We start from the raw sequence: 20202 nt of genomic DNA on the forward strand, positions 1-20202 counted from the left end.
GATATTGATCGGTGAGTAGATGCCTTTAACATGAGGAACTAGAGATCATCCTGGCTGGGAAGCTGTTAATGTTCAGCCACATGACATGGTAATAGAACTGGCACAATCTGGAAGGTGTTGAGACTGGTAGGACAGAGGAGGTTTTTTTGCATGGGAAAGTGCCTCCAGAGCCAAGAAAGGATCATGATCCTAGGAGCTCGCTCGATACTTGCCCAACCTGATGTGAGAGTCCCCTCTGCCAAGGCAGGCAGCTCTGGCGCCACCCTGTCCCGCAGCAGCTGGAGCACAGAGGAGGAGGAGAAGGTGAGGAGCAGCAGCCTGTTACTGCCTGCCCTGCCAGCATTCACTCTTCCTCCAGCAGCAGTGTGGGTAGAAGTCCCTCCTCTGCAGCACAGCTTCCCTTTCCTCACTCTTTACTCAAAGCATTGGCCCATCCCCACCATAACATGGGGTTTCAGGTTCCTCTTTGCCATCTCTCTATCATTATCCATTTTTTCCCTTCCTTACTGCTATCTCATTTGCTCTATGGACTCTGACCCCAGAAGCAGCCCAGGAGAATGACATGGCTATGCACATCTAGGAACTGCTACTGTTGTTGGACTCTGCCTGGGAACTGTGTGTGTGGATAATGTATTGGAAGTGCCCCTGGCAGACAAGCTGTTTTCCTTATACTCCCTGGGAGATGGTGAACTTGCTGAGGGAAATTAAAAACGCTTAAGGACTGCACCAGCTTTCAGAGTTGTACTGCTCTTTGTAGCTTCAGTACCCCACTGCAGCAAAGCACTGTAAGCTCTGTAAAGCTCTGTAAGCCTGCAGCATGGAGACAAGGGAGATGTGATGCCAGGAACATTCCCAGATCACAGGGCAGCTGCCTGTGACCATCCAGGTTGTTCTGTCCTATGGTTTAGCCTGCTGGATGTGCAGCTCCAGCAGCTAGCAGTTTCCAGTGTGTATAGGATATTGCTGAGCACTGAGATGCTCTCGTCACACATTGTGGGTGAGAGAAACCTGTCCTTTTAATGTTGTCCATCAGGCCACTCAAAGTCCTGTGCCAGCCTTTCTGTCCTTGCTGAACCTCTAGCCTGGCTTCCACAGAAGCTGGACCGAAAGTGGTACCTGGGTAAAATTTATGGCAGGAATTGCACCTATACTTGAGCTGTTTCAAGCAAGATGAAACAACTCAGATCTGTGTTTCTGTTTCCTCCAGGTACACTCCACTGCCATACTACAGCTGCCTATGTGCAAGTAAGGTAGTTTATCCCTGCAGCATAGCAGCCAGAGGAAACTGAGTCTTTGTGGGCTGTAGATTAGAGATTTCCCACCTGCTGGGACATGATTGTGGCCCTGGCAAGGTTTCCTTCATGAAACAGAGGTGTTCCTGACTTGGTGTCCTTCTCTGGCCTAGTGTATGGAAGCTTTTGATTCTACTGGGTTAGAGAAACATGTGTGTCTTCAGTGTTATAGTGAGAGGGACTCCTGGAGGTGTCCTGGGAATCCTGAGAACTCCTGAGTGTGATTAACCCAAGTCTGTTCTCCTCATTCTGAAAGGACATCCAGCCTCAAAACACTAAGGACCCTCTGTGCCATTGCTTCCTACCTCAAGTAAGAGTGGTGAGTCATATCCCTGCTCTTTCAGGGGCTAAAAAATTCCTTTGCTCTACAAAAATTTCAGGCCAGGTATTTTTTTTCTTTTTCCTTCTTGGTCTGCACAGGACAGAGCCTGTGAGTGGCACAGAGCAGTGCCAGTCCCTACTTGTGCACTTGCCAAAGCTGGAAGTAGGCATGTGAAGAATGGCAATATGCCACTGTTCAGCACTGAGTACAACTAGAGGACCATGTGCCTGCCACAGTCTTGGTTACCTGGAAATTGACACAGCTCAGGAGACAGGGTGGCCATACTCCTCCAGGAGAGTGTAGGCTGTGTTTAGGTTATTTCATGATGCCTTGCAATTCATCACAGTCTCATTAGCTGCCTTCCCACAACAATTTCAAGGCTGAAAGGACCCATGTCATTGAGCAATCCCACATTGTGTTTGACTCCTGTTTGGCCATAAGCAATTCTGAATGCCCTTGAGCCGATGTTGCTGGAAATCTGCCTGTTAGTTCAGGTTCTTGAGCTACTTTCTTGTCAGTTATTAAGAATTAATAAGGTATTAAGGATTAGAAGAGCTTCCTACAGAACTAGTCTTCCTCTTGGTCGCTGTCACTTGCTGATGACCCAGCAGCAGTAGAACAGTCCTAGAGGAGCATATCTGATCCTTGGGTCAGCCCAGGGATTGGGGTGGCAGGTAGCACCTGGTCCTGGCTGGCACACCCTTTAAGTAGCAGGATCTGAGGCAGACCCCATAGTACTGCTTGCTGATGCAATTCAAATCTCTGTAACTACTTCTTTGGGTGTGTTACAAATTTTCCAGGACAGCATGTCCAGCAATGGGACACAAACAGCATCAGGAAAACCTGTCTGATTCCTGTAGTGACTTAGAAAGAGATACATTTACCTGGAAAAGGAGTACATGAATTACCCTGGGACTTCTTCTGGCAGCAAGCCTCCAAGCTCAGAACATGGGGGCATCCTGTCTAATATCCATAATTCCTCCTTTTTCTGGGCAATGTTCGGCAATGCAGAGGGGTAAGACACCTGCAAAGGATCATCTTTATATGCTCCTTGTCTCTTGGACTTGGATGCTATGCCAGGTGCAATAAGTCAATTAGACAACTCTGGTAAGGCATCAGTCTAGGGATGTCACCCTCCCATCCTCTGGACTATTGTTCTTTAGGCTGAAAATAAATCTAGACGTAGGAGGCTCCTGTATTGTGTTCCCATTATGCTGGCTGGAGTTAATTGACACCAGATTTTTCTTCCATTTCATAATATTCCCATGAAATGTTCTCTTTCCTTTTACCTTTCTGTTACCACTAGCAGGGCCTCCACTGCCTGTCTGTTCCTTGTATGATGGTGTGACTTATGTGTCCCTGTCACCATCCAACCCACCAAGACCAGCTGTCACCCTGTCCTGTAGCACAGAGCTGGCTGATACCTAGAGGCCTCGGTGTGGGCATGGTAAGAGGCAAAAATACAACTGATTAGAAAGAAGTGCAGCTGAAATTGCTCTCCAGCAAGACCTCACTTTCACTGTTGCCTGAGCCTACTGTCTGTCTGTCGTTCTCAGTAGGAGGAAAGGAGTGGGAGGTTCCACATCAGCATTTCTCCTTAGATCTGTAAACCCAACACAAGCTGGTGCTGCAAAAACCGCAGTTATTTTCACATCAGTCTGATGCTCAGCAGCAGGAATGTTTTCATGGCAAGACAGGAGGCTTGCCAGGCAGGGGTGAACAGCTGAAGGCTGGAGAGCTGAATGGGAAGGTGTGGGGTGTCATCCCAGCTGATATGAACGAGCTCACAGAAATATGGACTGATAAATGGCAGCTGGTTGGGGAAAGAGGGCGAAATCCTGTCCCTTTGCACATTCAAATCTTGCATTCCTCTGAGTTGTTCAACAAGACCCCTTCCCATGAGCTGAAAAGCTGGATTTATACCCACAGACAATTTTGGCTGTACTTCTAGTGTCAGCTTCTTTTACTAGACATTGTTGACACTGCAGGGCCCTAACTACCGCTGGCTCCCTGGGTGTAGGCAGCCCCCTGCAGCTGCAGCTCCCTGCTGCAGAGCTGGTTCTCATCACAGCTCATTCTTCCTTCAGCCCACAGCTCCGCTCGGCAGCGGCTTGGTCACGCAAGCATCTCGCTCAGGAGAGCTTGGCTGCTGGCAAGCACAAGGCTGTGTCCTGGACAGCAAATGGCACACAATGTGGCCAACAGCCCTGCAGTCTGCATCCAAGTCACAGCTCTCTTTTGTGCATGCTTAATCAGCTCCTTCTGTGCTAGGCATTTTCTGTCACACTTCCAGGGGACCATGCCCTCCACCAGTGCTCTATAGTTTAATTGCTAGAGATGTATGCTTTCTAGTTTGCACATTATCCTCCTTTCAAGAGCTGACTTATGCAGTACTCTTCATCCACTCCTGATGAACACCAGATACCCTGCTTGCTGCTTTACTCGTTGTTCCATCAGCTGCATCACTACAAGAGTTTAATCTGTTTTTCAGAACTGTAGCACATTGGTTTTGCCTTCCCAAGTCAAAGGGAAAAAGGATGTAATCTGTTCAGGCACTGCTGTAAACCCCTTAGCAGTAGTTTCAGGTACTTAAATCTCTGTGAAGGGAGCAGGATGGGAGAAACATCCACAGCCACCTACCATCCCCTCTGAGGGGTGCAGCAATCCCAAATGCATGTGCAGTGCCCATTTCCATACTCACATGGAGGGCAGTTATTGATCCAGCAGGTGAGCAGCCAGATTGCACAGAACAGTGCCCCTTCTCCTCTGCAGCTACACAGGGCTGGCCAGACACGGGCAAGGAGAGCAGCTGGGACTGTGGTTGCAGGATGCTGGAAGCTGCACGAATGCAAACTTGATGACGTAATGGCAGCCTTCACCTTCATCCCAACTCATTCACTGGTGTCCAGAAGGTTTGCCCTTAAGGAGTGATGTTTCAACAGGGGGAGGCCACAGACAGCCAGAGCAGGGCAGCTGTCACACCACTGAGGCTGCCACCACAGCATGCCCAGCTCTCCCAGGGCTGGGAGAGCCAGGGCTGTGGTCACTGCACAGCCAGCAGTGAAGCTGGGCTTGGCACCCTGGTGCAATGCAGAGAGGGAGCTCACCGCACTTCCTCAGGCAGAGCTGAAACCTGCCAGCTGGGCAAAGGCTTGCTGGGGAGCTGGGGCCTGTCAGTGCTTGTCCTGCTTGCAGACAGAGCAGGACAGGGACTTGGTCCACCTGCAGCCAGGGTGGTGTTGAGATGCCACCAGCAGTGGGAGCCAGGGGAGCCGCCTGTGCAAGGCTGTTGTTTGTGATAGGTGTGCAGGTGCAGGTGGGTGAGAGGCAGGCTTTCATCCAGGCACCCAGTTTTCCTGTGATAACAGCCAGTGTGCCAGCACTCTGCAAAATGTACAGCTGGAATTGTTTTGGTGGGTTATGGGAGGAACCCATGGTAATCCTCCAGGGAGGAGTTTGCTTGAGAAGTCTCGGGATCCCTGTTCTCATCCCAAAACACTGCTTTTGGGGGAGAGAGGATGGCTCACCGGCCATCCTCTCTCCCCCTGACCAGGCCAGCTCTGACTCTCTCTTGTGCTGCATGCTTAAGCCTGCATTCCCACCAGCACTGCTGGTGCTGCTGAGAGCTGATCTATGGTATGACAGTGCTGGAGATACCTGTTTAGGAGATATCATGCTGTTTCTGGAACCATCCATACACAAACCAGAAGACTGAACAGCATTGCATTAAAAAGAAAAGTAGGAAACAAAAGCAGTGTATTTCATGTTTCAGCCTCTTGGAGGGCCCAAAGGGTATACTGTATTTAGAAATATTACAGAAAGCTAAAAAGATGTATGAGCCCAGCTGTGAAATGTAATACACTTCTGCTTTCTGGCATCTCCTGGGGTTCACCCCTCCCTGCCCACTGCAGGTACCCATACCCTGGCACAGTCCTGGGGCTCTGCATGGCTGGGCTGAGCCACCCTTCCTTGGACACTCAGCACAGAGGGAGGCCCTACAAACATACAGGGTGTCATTCTACCTTTAGCAGACCTGTGCCAGGCCAAAAAACCCCAAAGGACACCAACTTTTCTGAACCATGTGTGAGACTCCCCTGAAAAAGAGAGAGCACATGCCCAGCAAACTAGGCCATCCCATCTCCAGCAGCTCTCACCCCCTGCCTAGAGAGTGCTCATGGCACATTATTTGCCAAGAGCCTGCCTTTCTCAGAAAATGTCCCGTGTCCCCATGAGAGCATCACTCAAGTTACCCTCCTGCCTAAAGAGGGATGGTCAGCTCACAGCATGGCCAAGCACATTCCCACTTCTGGATGGGAACATCAGTGCAGAGCCCAGCATCTCAGTTTCACCCTGAGAGGTAAAACCATCAGTCTCCCAAGTGAGCTAAGATGCACCATGTGCTAGGCACAGCCTAACGTTTCTGCAGTGGGAAACAAGATTCACAAAAGGAATCTTGATGAGGAGCTGGTTAGCATCCAGGCTCAGTCCTTGAGACTGCTCCCCAGGCAGCAGCAGCTCACCAGCTTTGGTCAGTCAGCTCTTCCCTCATATTGCATGCTTCCAAGAGAGTCAGCATCTCTGAGGCTGACCTGACCAAACCTCATCAACCCTGTGATTCCCAAGAATGGGTCTGAGGGGTTGGGTTTTCTCCGTCAGGGCTGCTCTGAGCCGAGTCAGGGATAAGGAGATGGGAATGCAGCAGCAGCAGAGGCCCTGCATGAACTTCATCTCCTTCTCAGCCCATGAGACACATCACAAGGATGGTTCAGTCTACACAGAGCTTGTAGCAACTCTCAGGTGTGGGTGTTTTCGACAGAGAGACTTCCAGAAAGTGCTAGGTGCTGCCTGTGGTTTCTCTGCTGTGTGTGGGGTCCATGCAGGGCTGGTGGAAGGAAAAGAGTGGATAGTGATGAAGCAATGGTGAGCTTGAAGGATGGCCAACTGAGACACCCTGAGAAACAAAGCAAGTAATAAAATCCCAGAGAAAACAGCGCTCCGCACCCAGCCGGGCCCTCTCCTGGAGCTGCCAAAAAGGCATCCTTGGCTCACAGGTAAGCAGTCATAAAATGCAGGGAGAGACTTCCCAGGGAGGGAAGGTTTTACCTGTCGAGCAAGTTCATAGGTACCCTCACCCACCAGCAGTTAAGCATGGCAGGCAGTCATCCCACAGCCCTCAGCACTGCAGGGGGAGAGGGGAACAGAGCCCTCTTCCCTCTGTGGCACCCAAGCAAAGAGACTGGCTGGGTCATTCTGAGAGGGGACCAGGCGTGGCTGGGTTGCCAGCTTGGGAACACTGAGTGCCTTGGCCAGTTTTGACAGGCTGATGGTATTTTTGACCACCCTCCTCAGACCCAACCCTTCCTGCTTGGAGAAGTAGTTCTGTCTCCTCGTAGAGCTGTCCCTCAGCAGCCCGGCCCCACCAGACCTGATGGGTCCTTCTCCCAGCCCCTGCTCTCCCTCCACCACTCATCCCTGCTTGCCCATCCCTGCTAGTGGGCACAGGTCCTCATGGACTCGCTCAGCAGGTAAAAACATCCCCTGCCCACAAAGCTGAGCTTGCACCCCCAGGGCAGATGAATAAAGCACCAGGTGGGGCAAGGCCCTGTTCTGCTCTCTGCTGTTTCTCCTTCCCTTTCCCCCAAATAAACAGAACACCACAAAGAGATACAAAGGCCTTTGTTTTCCAGGGAAGGACTGTCAGCATGGCGTGTGTCCCTGCATCTTGTTAGGGGTTAGATAAGTCCCCAGGAGCCATGGGGAGCTCTGTCACACAGCACAAGTCCTTGCTGACAGTACCATTGTTAAGAAGGGGTGCATTTTGGGAGGGTTGGGGCTTTTGCTCCCTGCTTGTTTCTCTCCAAGAAAGTCACGGCTCATGCCTGCTTGCCCAGGGAGACTTCCCCCCCAACAGCTCTTATCCTGAACAGTATATTGGCAGTCACTGAGGGGTGTGGAGGCTGGCCCCCACTTCTGGACCTCTCCACATGCCCCTAGGCTGGCAGGCACTTCATGGCTTGCCAAAACTGAGCTCTAAAGAAGTTGCCTTCTTTTGGGGCTGCCCAGCACCAAGTTCACAGTGCTCCAACCAACATCTGCACCCAGCAGTGGCCCTTGGATTGCTCCTGCCAGCAGCAATCTCCCTCTGCTCCCAGCAGAGCCAGTGAAACAAGTCCAGGATGCTCACCCTGCTTGGTATGAGGGATGCCTTGCCCAGAGCTTGGCTTAGGGCTAGGTCCTGCAAAGGTCCTGTCCCGCTCGGGGCAAGGTTACACAACAGCAGAGCCTGCAGAGATGGAGCTTTCCATATAAGGTTACCTCCTTATTATGGGCTTGACCTGGGGACTTCTCTCATCTTCCATCTTCCCTTTAAATGAGAGGAGGTGGATTATATCACAAATTGAACCTGCCTGACTAAATATAGCCAGTGCAGAGTCCATGACAACTTCCCTGGTTTTCTCTTGTTTGCTTTGGTGGGAATGAAAATAATGAATCCCAGGTGTTGCCTGCTTCCACAGCAAATGCCTGAGGAGCTGGAGGCCAGTACCTCTCAGATGTCCATGGCTTTTGAACATAATCCACCCTGTACAGGGAAACTTTTCGATGGTGCAGTGGCCCTTGGCTTCATGGTGTGTCTGGTGAGCCTGCTGTAGGTTGAACAGACAGCGTGGACATGTCTCACAGGCTAGCTGCCTATGGGGAAGGGAGGCTGTGTTCAAAAACACCTGGCTGGCTGATGGGCCCTCCCTTACCTTCCATGCTGGATGAGAAGAGCAGGCTTCATGCTCACATGAGCAGCACTTGCCACCAAAGCACTGGTGTGTGGATGCTGCAAGGGAAGTCCCTCTTCCCCCAGGTTCCCACTGTGACAAGGTGAATCAGAAGCTGATATTACATCTCATCAACTCCTTGCTCAATCTCTACCAAAACATCTCTCAACCAGCAGCCCATGAGCTAAATATGCTTCATAAAATCCTCAAAACTGTCCCACAGAAAAGCCCCCCCACCTAACACATGGTCGGGCAGTTGGCTGGCATGTCAAGATTTACCCCTCCAGCAAAAGGCAGGAGTTGGTCAGTGCTTGGCCTCCACGTCCATCACAACAAGAGCAAGACTACAATCCTGTAGAACAAAGCCACGTTGTTCACTTTGGCACTAAGGGCATCAACATGCCTCCTGCCCTTCTCACAAGTCACCCACTTCTACTGGGACATGAGCTGGTCCTTGGCCTTCTTCTTGAAAAATGACCTAATTTTTGTTTGGAAAGGAGTTTCTGCCCAGGAACACAGGGCAAGAGAGGGACAGTATGTCTGTGCTGCCTGTGCTGGGGGTGTGTGAGCTCATGCTCCTGACAAAATGACCTGCATTACCACCCCTCCAGCTGCAGCTGTGAACCTGCCCCAGCTCAGGATCTCTAGGAGGGAACCAAGGAGATCCCCAGTGTGGATCCTATCTTTTGCATGAGGTGTGGACAGTTGACACCTGGACTGGGCTGAGCACCAATGGTCAGCTCTGCCCAGGTGCTGCAGGCTGGCAAAGCCCAGCTTGGGTGTTGGTGGGCTGCTTCAGCACCTGCTCTCTGCCCAGAGTGCAAAGGAAGCTAGAGAAGCCAGAGGTGAGGGAGAGCAGACCCTTGTGAGGGACATGATGATGGGTGGTGGATCTTCTTGGTGGCAGCAGCAGAGATGGCTCTGCAAAGGGCTTCTTTGGAAGGATCCATTTGCAAAAACTCCCAAAAGAGCAACACAGCCCCACCACAGCAGTGATGTGTGCATGCCCACCAGCCTCAAAAGTGTCTGGGCCCCCTTGCAAGGAACTGGGAACCAGCAGCATGGCAGAGAATGACACATCCCAGTGCTTTCCACAGCCTCCAAACTGTGATAGCATCAGAAAGTGCGCTGCACTTTCTCCCCCCCAATAGTGTAAGCCTCAGGGAAATGAGGGTTCCAAGCCCTGCTGAAACACCCTCCCATTTCAGCAGCTGATCCTGGCAGATAACAGACAGCTTACCAGAATAATTGTTCCAGCTGGCTCTAGGGTGGCAGGCAGCAGCTGCCTAACAGAGCTCACTGACACCTAAATGTTTGGGGCACCCAGTGAAGGATGGCACATGTTACTGGAACCCCCAAGGGCATTTTGGGGGACTCAGGGTCCCCTGTGGAGGCCAGTCCCAGGCTGCACCAGCTCTGTCCCTGCCAGAAGGATGCATCCATGCTGGGGAATGATGAGCTGTGCCACTCACCCCACAGGATCCCCAGGAAGAGCAGCTGCATGTCTGCCCAACACAATTCTGTTTTCTCCAGCCCTTGCTGTCTGGTGGGGCCCCATTCCCCACTGAAAAGGCCAAGTTGGTCTTTTGCCTGCCTTGGCTTCTGTTCAGCTCTGTTGATGCCTTGTGGTCCCATGTGCTTTGGAGGCTCTCCAAGCACGAGATATGCCCCTAATACGGGCTCGTGGGCTGGCTGCAGATGAATGCAGATGCAATGGCCCAGGCAGGGTTTGTCTCAGGGAGTAAAACCTGATGTGCTCAGGCTCCCTGCTGGTCTCACCTCCTGAGCATCTCTGCTGCTGTTTCTGACATGTGTGGAGACAAACATCACAGCCCACACCCTAGGTACCACTTCCCATAAACACAAAAAAATACCAAACAGGTGTTTTCAGGCTTCTTGTCATTCCTGGCAGCAAAGCCTGCTCACGGCAACCCTTTTCTTTGGGATTATCATTCCACACTGGTTTTTACACACATTGCTTACTGAAAAATGGCATGCAGCTGAGTTTCGGTCTCAAGGGTGTTGGAGGAGGACGTGCCTGTGTTCCATGAACATATTTCTCCTGAGCACTGTTTGTTGGAAGACCTGAAACCAGCACCTGGGTTGCTGCAACATGTTCAAACACAGCATCCACTTACAATTTGCATATTAAGTACAGCAAACAAATTCTGTCTGGTGCATCTCAGAAGTCACTTTAACAAAAGACAAAAAATGAGACAGCAAATATGCCTCAGCAGGTTATTTCTAAGCTTGAAATAGGCTCAATAAATGGCAGGTTCCTAAGGCACCTCAAGGACACCAGTTTGGGTGTTGCAGCAGCACAGAGCCAGTGGCCACAGTCAGGCAATAGCCAGCAGCTCTCCTGCTCGGGCACACCTGTGATGAAACATCTGACCCTCATGCATGGAGCTACACTTCCTCGCCCTTGAACTTCCAGCACTAATGAGCAGCACAACTATAATTCTTGGCGTCATATTTTAGCACAATTATACTTTTCAGTCCTGCAGCGTGGAGCTGGGCTTATATTGCAGGCCCTCTGGAAGTCATTAGCCAACATCCAGACAAGCAGTGGCAATGTTTGCCCCTCTATAGTCAGCATCTGCTGAGCTCGCGGCCCTGCTTTCAAAATTTGTCATTTCTTATAGGGTAGGTTTGAAGCCTTGCCTTCAGTGCCCGCACAACCTGAACAACACATGCTGCACCCCTACTCACTTTCACTTCTATCTTTACCTTTTCTTCTATGTCTTTGCCTTGATTTATTTGAAGAAAATTGGAAATTCATGCCACCAGTCAGAAGTGGATTTTCCACTTTTTTAAAATAAGAAAAATATTATTGGCTTCAAAGTCAGAGTTGTATGAAGTCCCTAACTGTACTTTGTTCACAACAGAACTTAAGACTTGCTCCATTCACTGTCCAGCTCTCCCCAGTTTGCTGCTCCACTCCAGCTCAGCAGCAATTGCCAGGCTTTGTTTAACCTGTGTTTGCAGCTCTTGGAAATACTCTGCATGCAGAAACCCACTGGTCCAGGCTGTGTCATTGTGAGCAACCTCTGTGTCAAAACCAAGAACGTGCTTTCCTGAAGGGTTCCTCCTTGACTTGCCTTTGCTGTGCTGCCCTGGGCCAAGCACCCTTAAACTGAAGAGCAGATGGCCTGGAGCCTTCCTGATTAAAGATCTGCTAACCCATGCTCCAGCAGCCTGGCAGTCAGGATCCTTCTCTCCAAGGTAACCAAAGGCTTTTTTGCTGTGCTGTCAGTATTTCCAGCATGGTCAGGTGAGGAGTCCTCTGCCTGTCACCCCAGCAGACAGAGGAGTTAGCCCTCATCAGTGCCTGTCTCCTTGCTGGTCTCACATGCCAGGACAGCACTTGAACAGCTTGGGCCAGCCACCTCCATGGGCTGACACAGGCTGGTCCATGTTGCTCATGGCCACAACCCAGCACCAAGCTCCATCCTAGCCTCTCTGGCCAGGGTGCTGTGTCCATCCCACAGCCACAGGGATGCCACCCCACTGACAGACCAGGAGCACTCCCTTCCCCACCAAGCATTGCAAAGAGTGCAGACTCTGCACCCCAAAAGGCAAGATGGAGCCCAGTGTGAGCAGCCAGAGGTGCAGGGGAGGAGGTGGGGACCATGGGTTTGGGAACCTTTCAGGATACACTTAGAGGTGTGTCTAACACATCCCAGCATCATTAGTGCAAGGAGTCATTCCTGCTTCCCCAAGCTGTAACATCAGGCTCGCCCAGATAAATCACTTGTCCAGGTACGCTTTGATAACATTTGCAGGATTATCTTCACCACTTGCGAACATATTTCCATACTGATTTAATGAAAGCAGGGATTCTGAAGTCAGCAGGAGTTGGAGCCTCACAGACGGCTCCTAATCCAGGAAATTGGATGTGGTTGAAAATGTTTCAGCAGTCAAAGCTTGGGAGATCCTGCTGTGGCTCATTCCTGATGTGAGGCTCTGCGTCCGCAACATAATAAATCTGAGTTTAGCACACCTAATTCTTAGTTTAAAATACCACAGGCCACATAATACAAAGTGGCTGAACAGGTACAAAGGCTCCCTCCCAGTGGAAAGGTGTTGCAAATCACTGCAAGAGTAACTGCAGCCAAAAGAGGCTTTTGCCAGTAGAAGAGCACAATGTACAAGCGGGCTTTGGTCCACAGGCTTTTCAGCCAGGCCCTTTCCCAGTTCCTCCCAGGTCATCAGTGAGGATGCCCCCTCTACTGCTGCAGTCCTCACAAGAAGGTCTGGGGCAGATCTTTGCTCTTTTGCTTCAGACACTTGCCTGACTGGGTTTCTCCTTTGGCAGTTGCCAAACCACCTTGTTTAGAGCTGCCCCTCGGCTCGGCCCATGTTCCAACTCAACCCCAGAGCTTGTACCAGCTGGACTCCAGCCCTCAGCCCACAGCACCAGTCTGGCTATGCTGAGGCACACCAGTGCCTATCAGCCAGACCAGAAGGCATGCTCTAAATCAAAGCTACTCGCAGTGATGAAACTCTCTTTTAGCAATCATGTTTCCCTCTTCAACCTAAGGTGTATTGCAGCTTGGAGGTTGGGAGGTGTGAGGATGTCCATGAGGGAGGCTGTGATCTCAAGAAAACGTGCCATCTCAGCATAGGGAGATCAGCCTGGGATCTTTGAGTGCCAAGGAGAGTGCAGTAAGATGGCTGAGGCCCTGAGAAAAGAGCCCCAAGGAGCACCATGAGCAGCCCTAGGGACAGACAGGGATATCTGGCCCCTTGTATGGGAAAGCTGAGTTACAGCCAGCACTGGGGGATGGGTTCAGGCCCCAAAGGCATTAAAAGCTGAGGACTGTCTGGGATTGCTCACAAGGGCAATTTGCACTTTCCAAGGAGAGTGAGCAGATTGTGCAAGGAGAGGCTAGCGAGAGGTTAGCCAGTTGCTCCCAGGAAGCAGGTGACTGAAGCACAGGCCACACTGGAGGTGCCCGTGGTCAGGACCTGAGTGGGGTGCCTACACCTAGCATAGTACATGCTTGGTGGGGTCTTTGCTGTGGTGCCTGGGCTTGAACACCTGTGTGAATTTGGTCTGTCCCATCATGGCAGCTGGCTCTTCTACACCCCCTTTACTGGCCCCGTCCTGTCCAGGACACAACCCCAGTTTGCAGAAAGCAGGTGCAGATGCAAACACCACCTGCCTCACCCTCATAACCAAAGCTGAGGCACAGCCGAAGTCATATCCCACAGTCATTACTCCTCTCTCCACACTCATGGCTCCCTCTGGCCAAGAGTTTGGCATGGACAAGGGCGCTGTTTGAAGCAACAGCATCACATCTACTCACTCCCTTTGGACTGAGCAAAGAAGACCTTTGCCCCCCAAGTTACAATGCAGATCAATGACTCTCCCTCTAATACAAAGCTAGGATTTGAAATGTTATGCAGGAAAGCTCTTCTGGTGAGGAGAGGCAGCAATGGTGGAGGAGAAGAGCCCTGTCCCTGTGTAGAGTTCCCACACAAGCCCACAATACTGTAGTCTGTTCTGATCTGTCCTCATCTTCCTCATCTGCATCCTTTGCAGATCAAATGGGCTGCTAAACTGCTGGCGCATCCCCTGGCTGGCCCACTGCACACTGATAAGGAAGGAGGTGACAGGCGGTGAAGACTGCCAGCTCTAGCCAGTCTGGCTCTACCCTTCCCAACCCACAGTGGCTCTTCCTACACCACAATGCTCCTAAAAATCACAGGCAAGCACCTCTGTGTCTCCAGTGTGGTGGAGTGGTGTCAGTACACCTGGGGACACCATGCCTGCCTGTTGTGACACCAGGGTGAGCAGGGACCTTTCTTCCCCTCAGTTCAGCCATCCCTTGTGAGGATGCTGATGCTGAAGTTTTAGAGTTTTTCATCTCATCATGATGTCTCCTACAGGAAGGCAGACGTGACATTGTCCTGATGGTGGTGGCCCCTGGCCTGCAGGCAATGGGACACCCTGTGGCCCCCTTGCCTGTGGTATTACCCTGTTGTGCTAATGCCATTTAATTCAAGGTTTCATGAAAGCTAGTGGAGACACCTGGACTTCTATTAGACAAATACAGGCTGCCCGATATAGACTCAAGCCTGGAACCTGAATTTCCTTGATGTGGAAAGCTCTTTAAGCACCTTCTCTGGAATTGTAGCCCCTCCTTCATTATCATCTCTTAGCCATTAGCTGATCTCTAATTTCCCCAGCAGCATTTGGAGGAAGGTCCCTGGACAGACATAACTCAAGGACTTGGTGGCTGCTAAGGTTTGGTCACAGTGCTCAGCTGCCAGAAATGCTGCAGAAAACACAGAACCTACCCCATAGCTTTTAAAAGGCCTCCTCCATTTCCATCTCCATCTCCATCTCCAAGAGAGCAAATATTTACACATTTCCCTTCCCCATCCAACAGTCCCGACCAGTCCAGCCCCCTAGACCATGGATCTAGCAGCAGCTCAAGTACTTGGAGAGATGCCTGGGGTTTAGTCCCACAAAACCTTGGATTTGAAAGGAATTGATTTAATAATACACACATCCCAAATAGAGGGAGGCTGACTCTATTTACTTTTTCTCCTCATATGGAGCACTTCTTGTCCTGCACCACATGATCCCTTGATCCCTTGGCTCAAGACTGAACCCCAAGGCAATTGAAGAAGGAGAAAGGGGGACCAGGCATGTCAGAGCAGAGAAGACCACTTTGGCCTTTACTCTAGGCCTCTTGTGTCACGGAGTGATCAGCAACCTGGACAAAGTCTGAGGCCTGTTTCTGCCCTTTCCAACAGGCAGGCAAGAGGGTCCCCTTGCTACTTCTGCTGGCACTGATGGCATCAGCTGGAAGTACTCAGTAGTGCCATCCTCAGGGGTCATACTGGAGGAGGGTAACAGGGCTGGGGACTCTCACACCCTCAGCAGAGAGGGAACTGATGGGCCTCACAGTCATGGAAGAAAAAAATTGTTTCAGAGAGTTTCAGTTCTGGGCCTCTTAAGGAAATCACAGAGTGTCTTGTGACTTAGAGACAAATATGCAAGACAAGGAGAGCTCTAAGCCACAGGCTTGGCACGCTGCCTGAATTTTTCCCTCCTCTTTCAGTGTAATTACAGTTGAGCCAAGTAGTAATTGGGTAACTTTTTCCAAAGGAATCCTTTCACCCAGTGAATCATACTTGCCACAGAGAGAACATAGAGGCAGATAAAAGACATATAGATCCTATGGCTTATTGTGATAGAAGCATTTTGCCCCCATCCCCTTCTTCCTCGGGCCCCTAGCTGTGTTCAGGGTAGAATCAAGAGCCAAGCACGGCACTTTTCCAGATAATTTCTTCCCAACCTTCCAAGGCTGTTTCCTCCTGACTCACTCTGCCCTGCAGCCAAGATGAACTGTACAGCTTTGAAGGTACCTATGGATTCTGTAGAAAAAAGAATGTTTTCCCTCCCTTTGTTCCCATACCTACAAAAGTGGGTGGTAAAGGCTGGGTCAGCAGCTGGGCAGTCTCCAGGGACAGAAAGGATTCCTAGCGCAGCTGGGTGACTCTGGATGCAGCTTCAGTACTCTGTTACTCGGGTTTCACCTGGACTACAAAGAGCTTCTGAGGCACTATGTGTGCTCAGTGACATTGCTTTTACTCCTGATTTAACCAGAGCTGAATATCATCCCCCTCACTACAGACCCTTCCTGCCAAGTCTTGATCCATTTTCCATGCGGGACAAAAGCCTTGGATAGTAAAACATTCATTGTAAAACTATTTTCCATTGGATTCATGGCCACACACAGCTGGATCTCCTCCTGGACTGGCCCACAGCCTGCTTGGAAGGGCTGTGCTCAGCACCCTGGAGAGGAGGCTGGGTGAATGTGGGAGGAGGCAGCTCTGTCTAATAGACCCTCCCTCCTCCCAAAACCAACCCTGCTCCCCTTCCCATTGGTGCCTGAGGTGGAGAAGGGCTGGCACAACTCAGCTCTCCATCTATTTAAAGGCTAGGGTGGGGCTCTAGGAGTTACTTGCCTGGGATCCTTGCGCCTCAGCGGAGAGGAGCAGTACCCTGCAGAGCAGCGCCATGTCTTGCGTGAGTAGGGAAAGGGATGGGGCAGCTTTGCTGCAGGTGGGACTCTGTTGGCTGGGTGTGAGGGTGCTTGTGCTGGCCTGCACATCAGCCCCAGTGCCAGAGGGTCTGTTAGAGCTGGGTGCCTGCCACTGGTGAGGGACGGTCCCTGCTGCATCCCCTACAGAGTGCTGGCTGCTATTTTGTGTTCTGGTTCTTTTTTCCTGTAGGATCCCTTTGGGGCAGTACGTGTGGGGATCCTCCCTCTGTTGAGTCCTGTCCTGTTTCACTGCAGCTCTAGTCTGGAGAAGCTGCTGCAGTAACATTTATTGCTGTCTGAGCATCTTCTCTAGGCAGCCTTGCGGCTTGCTTTCTGCTGAAGTTTTCATGAGTCATTGAATTGTTATTCTTCTCTTTCCTGGAAGGAGTGTGCAATACAGAAGTGTTCTGTGAATGTCAAGGACTGCATTCAAATACCTTAAGTTAGAGAGGTTATCTTAAGGGCAGGTATCAAGAGTATGGGGCCAGACTCTTTATAGAGTTCCCAGCAACAGGGGAAGGGGCATGAGGCACAAACAAAGGGAGTTAGAGTTGAATATGAGGAAAAACTTCCTTGCTGTGAGGGGACTGAGCACTGGAACAGGCTGCTCAGCGAAGTTGTGGAGTCTACTGCTCAGGAGGTATTCAAAAGCCACCTGGACATGACACTGCAACCTGCTCTATGTGAACCTGCTTTAGCAGGGGGATTGGATCCCCAAGATCCTTTCCTTAGCTGTTCTCCTAGGGAGATGCTTGTGTTAGAAGAGTGATTACACTTCTTTGACTTGATTAAGCAGAGATTGTCCCAAATGCAAGCTTATTTTTTAAATTGTGATAGGAAAAGATTTTCAGTGTTCTTGAGGTCCTGGCTCTGCTGTGATGAGAAATGAATACATGTGAGTTTGCCAGGATGCTTTGGTCCTCCTAGAGAGAAGGAGGGGGGCAGGTATCTCTGTGGAGCAGAAGAATGTTCTTGCAAATACTGAACCTACATAAAAAAAAAAAAAAAAGCTGCAGCTGTTGGGAGATGGGAAGCAAGGTGTTTGAGTCCTTGGACCTGGGCAAGGCTTGAAGTTCAAACACAAGCTAGGGGAAGGGAGTGGAGTCTCCATCCGTGCCATCCATCCCAGACAGATTTGTGTGGGATGACACAAGACCCGCAAGGCACATGGGTGTGTTTGGGATGGGGTGGGTGTGATTGGAGTGTGCAGGTGCTTACACTTCCCTGCTGTGAAATATAGATATGTTGATGAGAGCAGCAGGAGACAGATTAGGAAATCGAGCTCCAATCAAAGGTACCATGTAATTGGGGTAACTTCTCTGGGATGTCCTTGCTGCCTTGCCCTAGGGCAAGGGAGCTTCCCTGTTTCTCCGTGGGTCCAAAGTAAAGCATGTCTTGTGAGGCAGCAGGGAAAGCTGCCAATTCAGAACAAGTAAACCAGCAGGTACTGAGCTAATGTCTCTGTTTCCACATTCCCCAGGGACCAGTGTGCACCAACTTGGGTCTCAAGCCTGGCCAGCGCCTCACTGTCAAGGGGAAAGTTGCACCAAATGCCAAGAGGTGAGTTGTGCTGTGCTGCCCAGGCATGGCCAGGGCACTGCACTGAGGGTTCTGCAAAAGGACTCTGTCCCTTGGGAGAAGAGGAGAAGGGGTTAACACCAGCAGTGCTTCCAGTGAGTCATCACCTAATGCACATTGCAGACACAGTACTGCCAAGGGGCTAAGCCAAAGCAGATGTGAAGTTCCAGCTGCACACGCTGGCAGCGACCACATCCTTCTAGTGCAGGGTGAAGGAAATGGAAGCTGTGTCTATACTGAGATCTGGTTTGAGATCATCTGCTCCACCACATCCTCTCCCCTGCACGAAGATGCCAGGAGTAGGGACATTTCCATGCCCCAGTGGATTTGGTACTCTCACCTGGCAGTGGGGAAAGAAGGAAGAAAGGCGGTGAGCAGGCAGGGGCAGGTGGGCTGAAGTGGAAATGTACCCCTAAATGTGCAGGGATTGGGGTGGCTGGGGTGCCAGTGAAGCCTGTGCAGCAGCCCCCAGCCCTTGTGCAGGTCGGCGGCTGGGGGCCCTTTGCAGGTAAGGTGGAGCCTGTAGCTGCTGTACCAGAACTAGCGGTGTTCCAGGAAACAAGTCCCAGCTCTTCCCAGGGCCTTTGAAGTTTGATACTGAGTGAAGCCTCCCAGGCTTTCTCTTGCCAAATAATGTGCCTCTTCTCACCTGGGTGAGAGGCCTGAAGGCAAGGTGGACACAAGGCTTGGAAACTTCCTCCCACTGCTGTTGCAGATACTTTGGGATAGATAATGACATGGTAATTATTTCAGCTGCCTGCAGGATGGGGAGAAGGCAGTGGCTGTCAGGCAGGATGCAGCACTAGCTAACTGTTCAGGACTGAAAGAAAATCAATGGAAAACAACTGACTCCTTGGGAGTCGATTTGGGTGTGTGAGAAGTCTGCTCAGGGCACTCTGTACTGAACCCTTCTCTTGTTATAAGCTTTGAGGAAGTGGTGTTCTCCCAGGGATGGCACTCTGCAGCCTATCACCCCAAAAAAAGTGCCCCTTACAACATCATCTTTTTAGGGAAGCTGTGCAATTCAGCAGAGGGTTTCTCTTAGGTTACCCTTGGCAGGACTTGAAGAAAAAGACTCCGGGATGCTCATGGCAATGAGAAACATGCTACCATAGTATTGATTTTATTTTTTTCAGCTGTATTGATGTCTGCTTTTTTTTTTTTTCTCTGCAGCTTTGTGATGAATCTGGGCAAGGATGCTACCCTCCTTGGACTTCACTTCAATCCCCGTTTTGATGCTCATGGTGATGTGAACACCATCGTGTGCAACTCAAAGAAGGTGGAAGAGTGGGGTGCAGAGCACAGGGAGGCTGTCTTTCCTTTCCAGAAAGGGGGCACAGCAGAGGTGAGCCATGCAAACATTTATATATGTATATAGACTCTCTGTACATGCTGTGGTGAAGGGAGGGTGTTTGGCACAGGACACCCAGCTGCAAGGCCTGTCTCAGGGCTGCCTGTACAGGAGCTGGCTGGCTTCTCCTGCTTGGCCAGTGCCACCCCTCAGGGCTCTGAGCTCTGATGGAGGGTGGGGATCAAATGTCTAAGCTCCATCTGTCTCAAAGATGTTGCTATTGAACAGAGCAGGGAATGGGCATCTCTTGGGAGACCAGAATAACACTCCTGCTGTTGAACAGGTTATTCTGCTGAGCTTGTTCACCCTGTGAAGCAGAGGGTGGCACAGCAGTGCTGCAGAGGCTTGAGGAAACTTTCTCTAACTTTTCCATTTGCCTTGCAGATCACTTTTGCTGTCAACCAAAGTGATGTGACAGTCCACCTGCCAGGCCACCAGTTCACGTTTCCTAACCGGCTTAACCTCTCTGTCTTTGACTACTTTGATACACAAGGGGACTTCACACTCCAGTCCATCAGCTGGGAATAACTTCCTCTGACACCTCCATCTCAAAGATACAGAAAAAGCAATCAATAAATAAGAGTTTTGATGTACTAAATCTCAAAATCTAATCTGTTTCATATTGCGAGTCCTCATGGGTTGGGCACCTTGCTGGGAGTGGGTGGATGGGGTAGCCAGTGTTGCTGGAGTACCCTAAGTGGAGGCAATTGTCCCAGCCTTGGGCCTTGAAAGTCATGGATGGAGAAGAGAATGAAGGTTAAAAGCCTGGGAACACAGGTTAAAAGTCCAAGGAGAGTTGCAGGAGGAGGCATTGGGGCTAATTGTCACT

At 50.8% G+C, this 20202-nt stretch overlaps 1 protein-coding gene across 1 annotated transcript; it reads left to right on the plus strand.

Annotated features, from left to right (window-relative positions):
• The first annotated feature begins 16268 nt into the window (after positions 1-16268).
• LGALS1 (galectin 1) lies at positions 16269-19971 on the plus strand. Its single transcript, XM_005488594.4, has 4 exons — positions 16269-16428; positions 17925-18004; positions 19196-19367; positions 19758-19971. The coding sequence occupies exons 1-4, from the start codon at positions 16420-16422 to the stop codon at positions 19899-19901; spliced, it is 405 nt and encodes a 134-aa protein (XP_005488651.1). The 5' UTR covers positions 16269-16419; the 3' UTR covers positions 19902-19971.
• Positions 19972-20202: the final 231 nt, after the last annotated feature.

Source organism: Zonotrichia albicollis, chromosome 4 (assembly GCF_047830755.1).
Source record: "Zonotrichia albicollis isolate bZonAlb1 chromosome 4, bZonAlb1.hap1, whole genome shotgun sequence".
Lineage (NCBI taxonomy): Eukaryota > Metazoa > Chordata > Aves > Passeriformes > Passerellidae > Zonotrichia > Zonotrichia albicollis.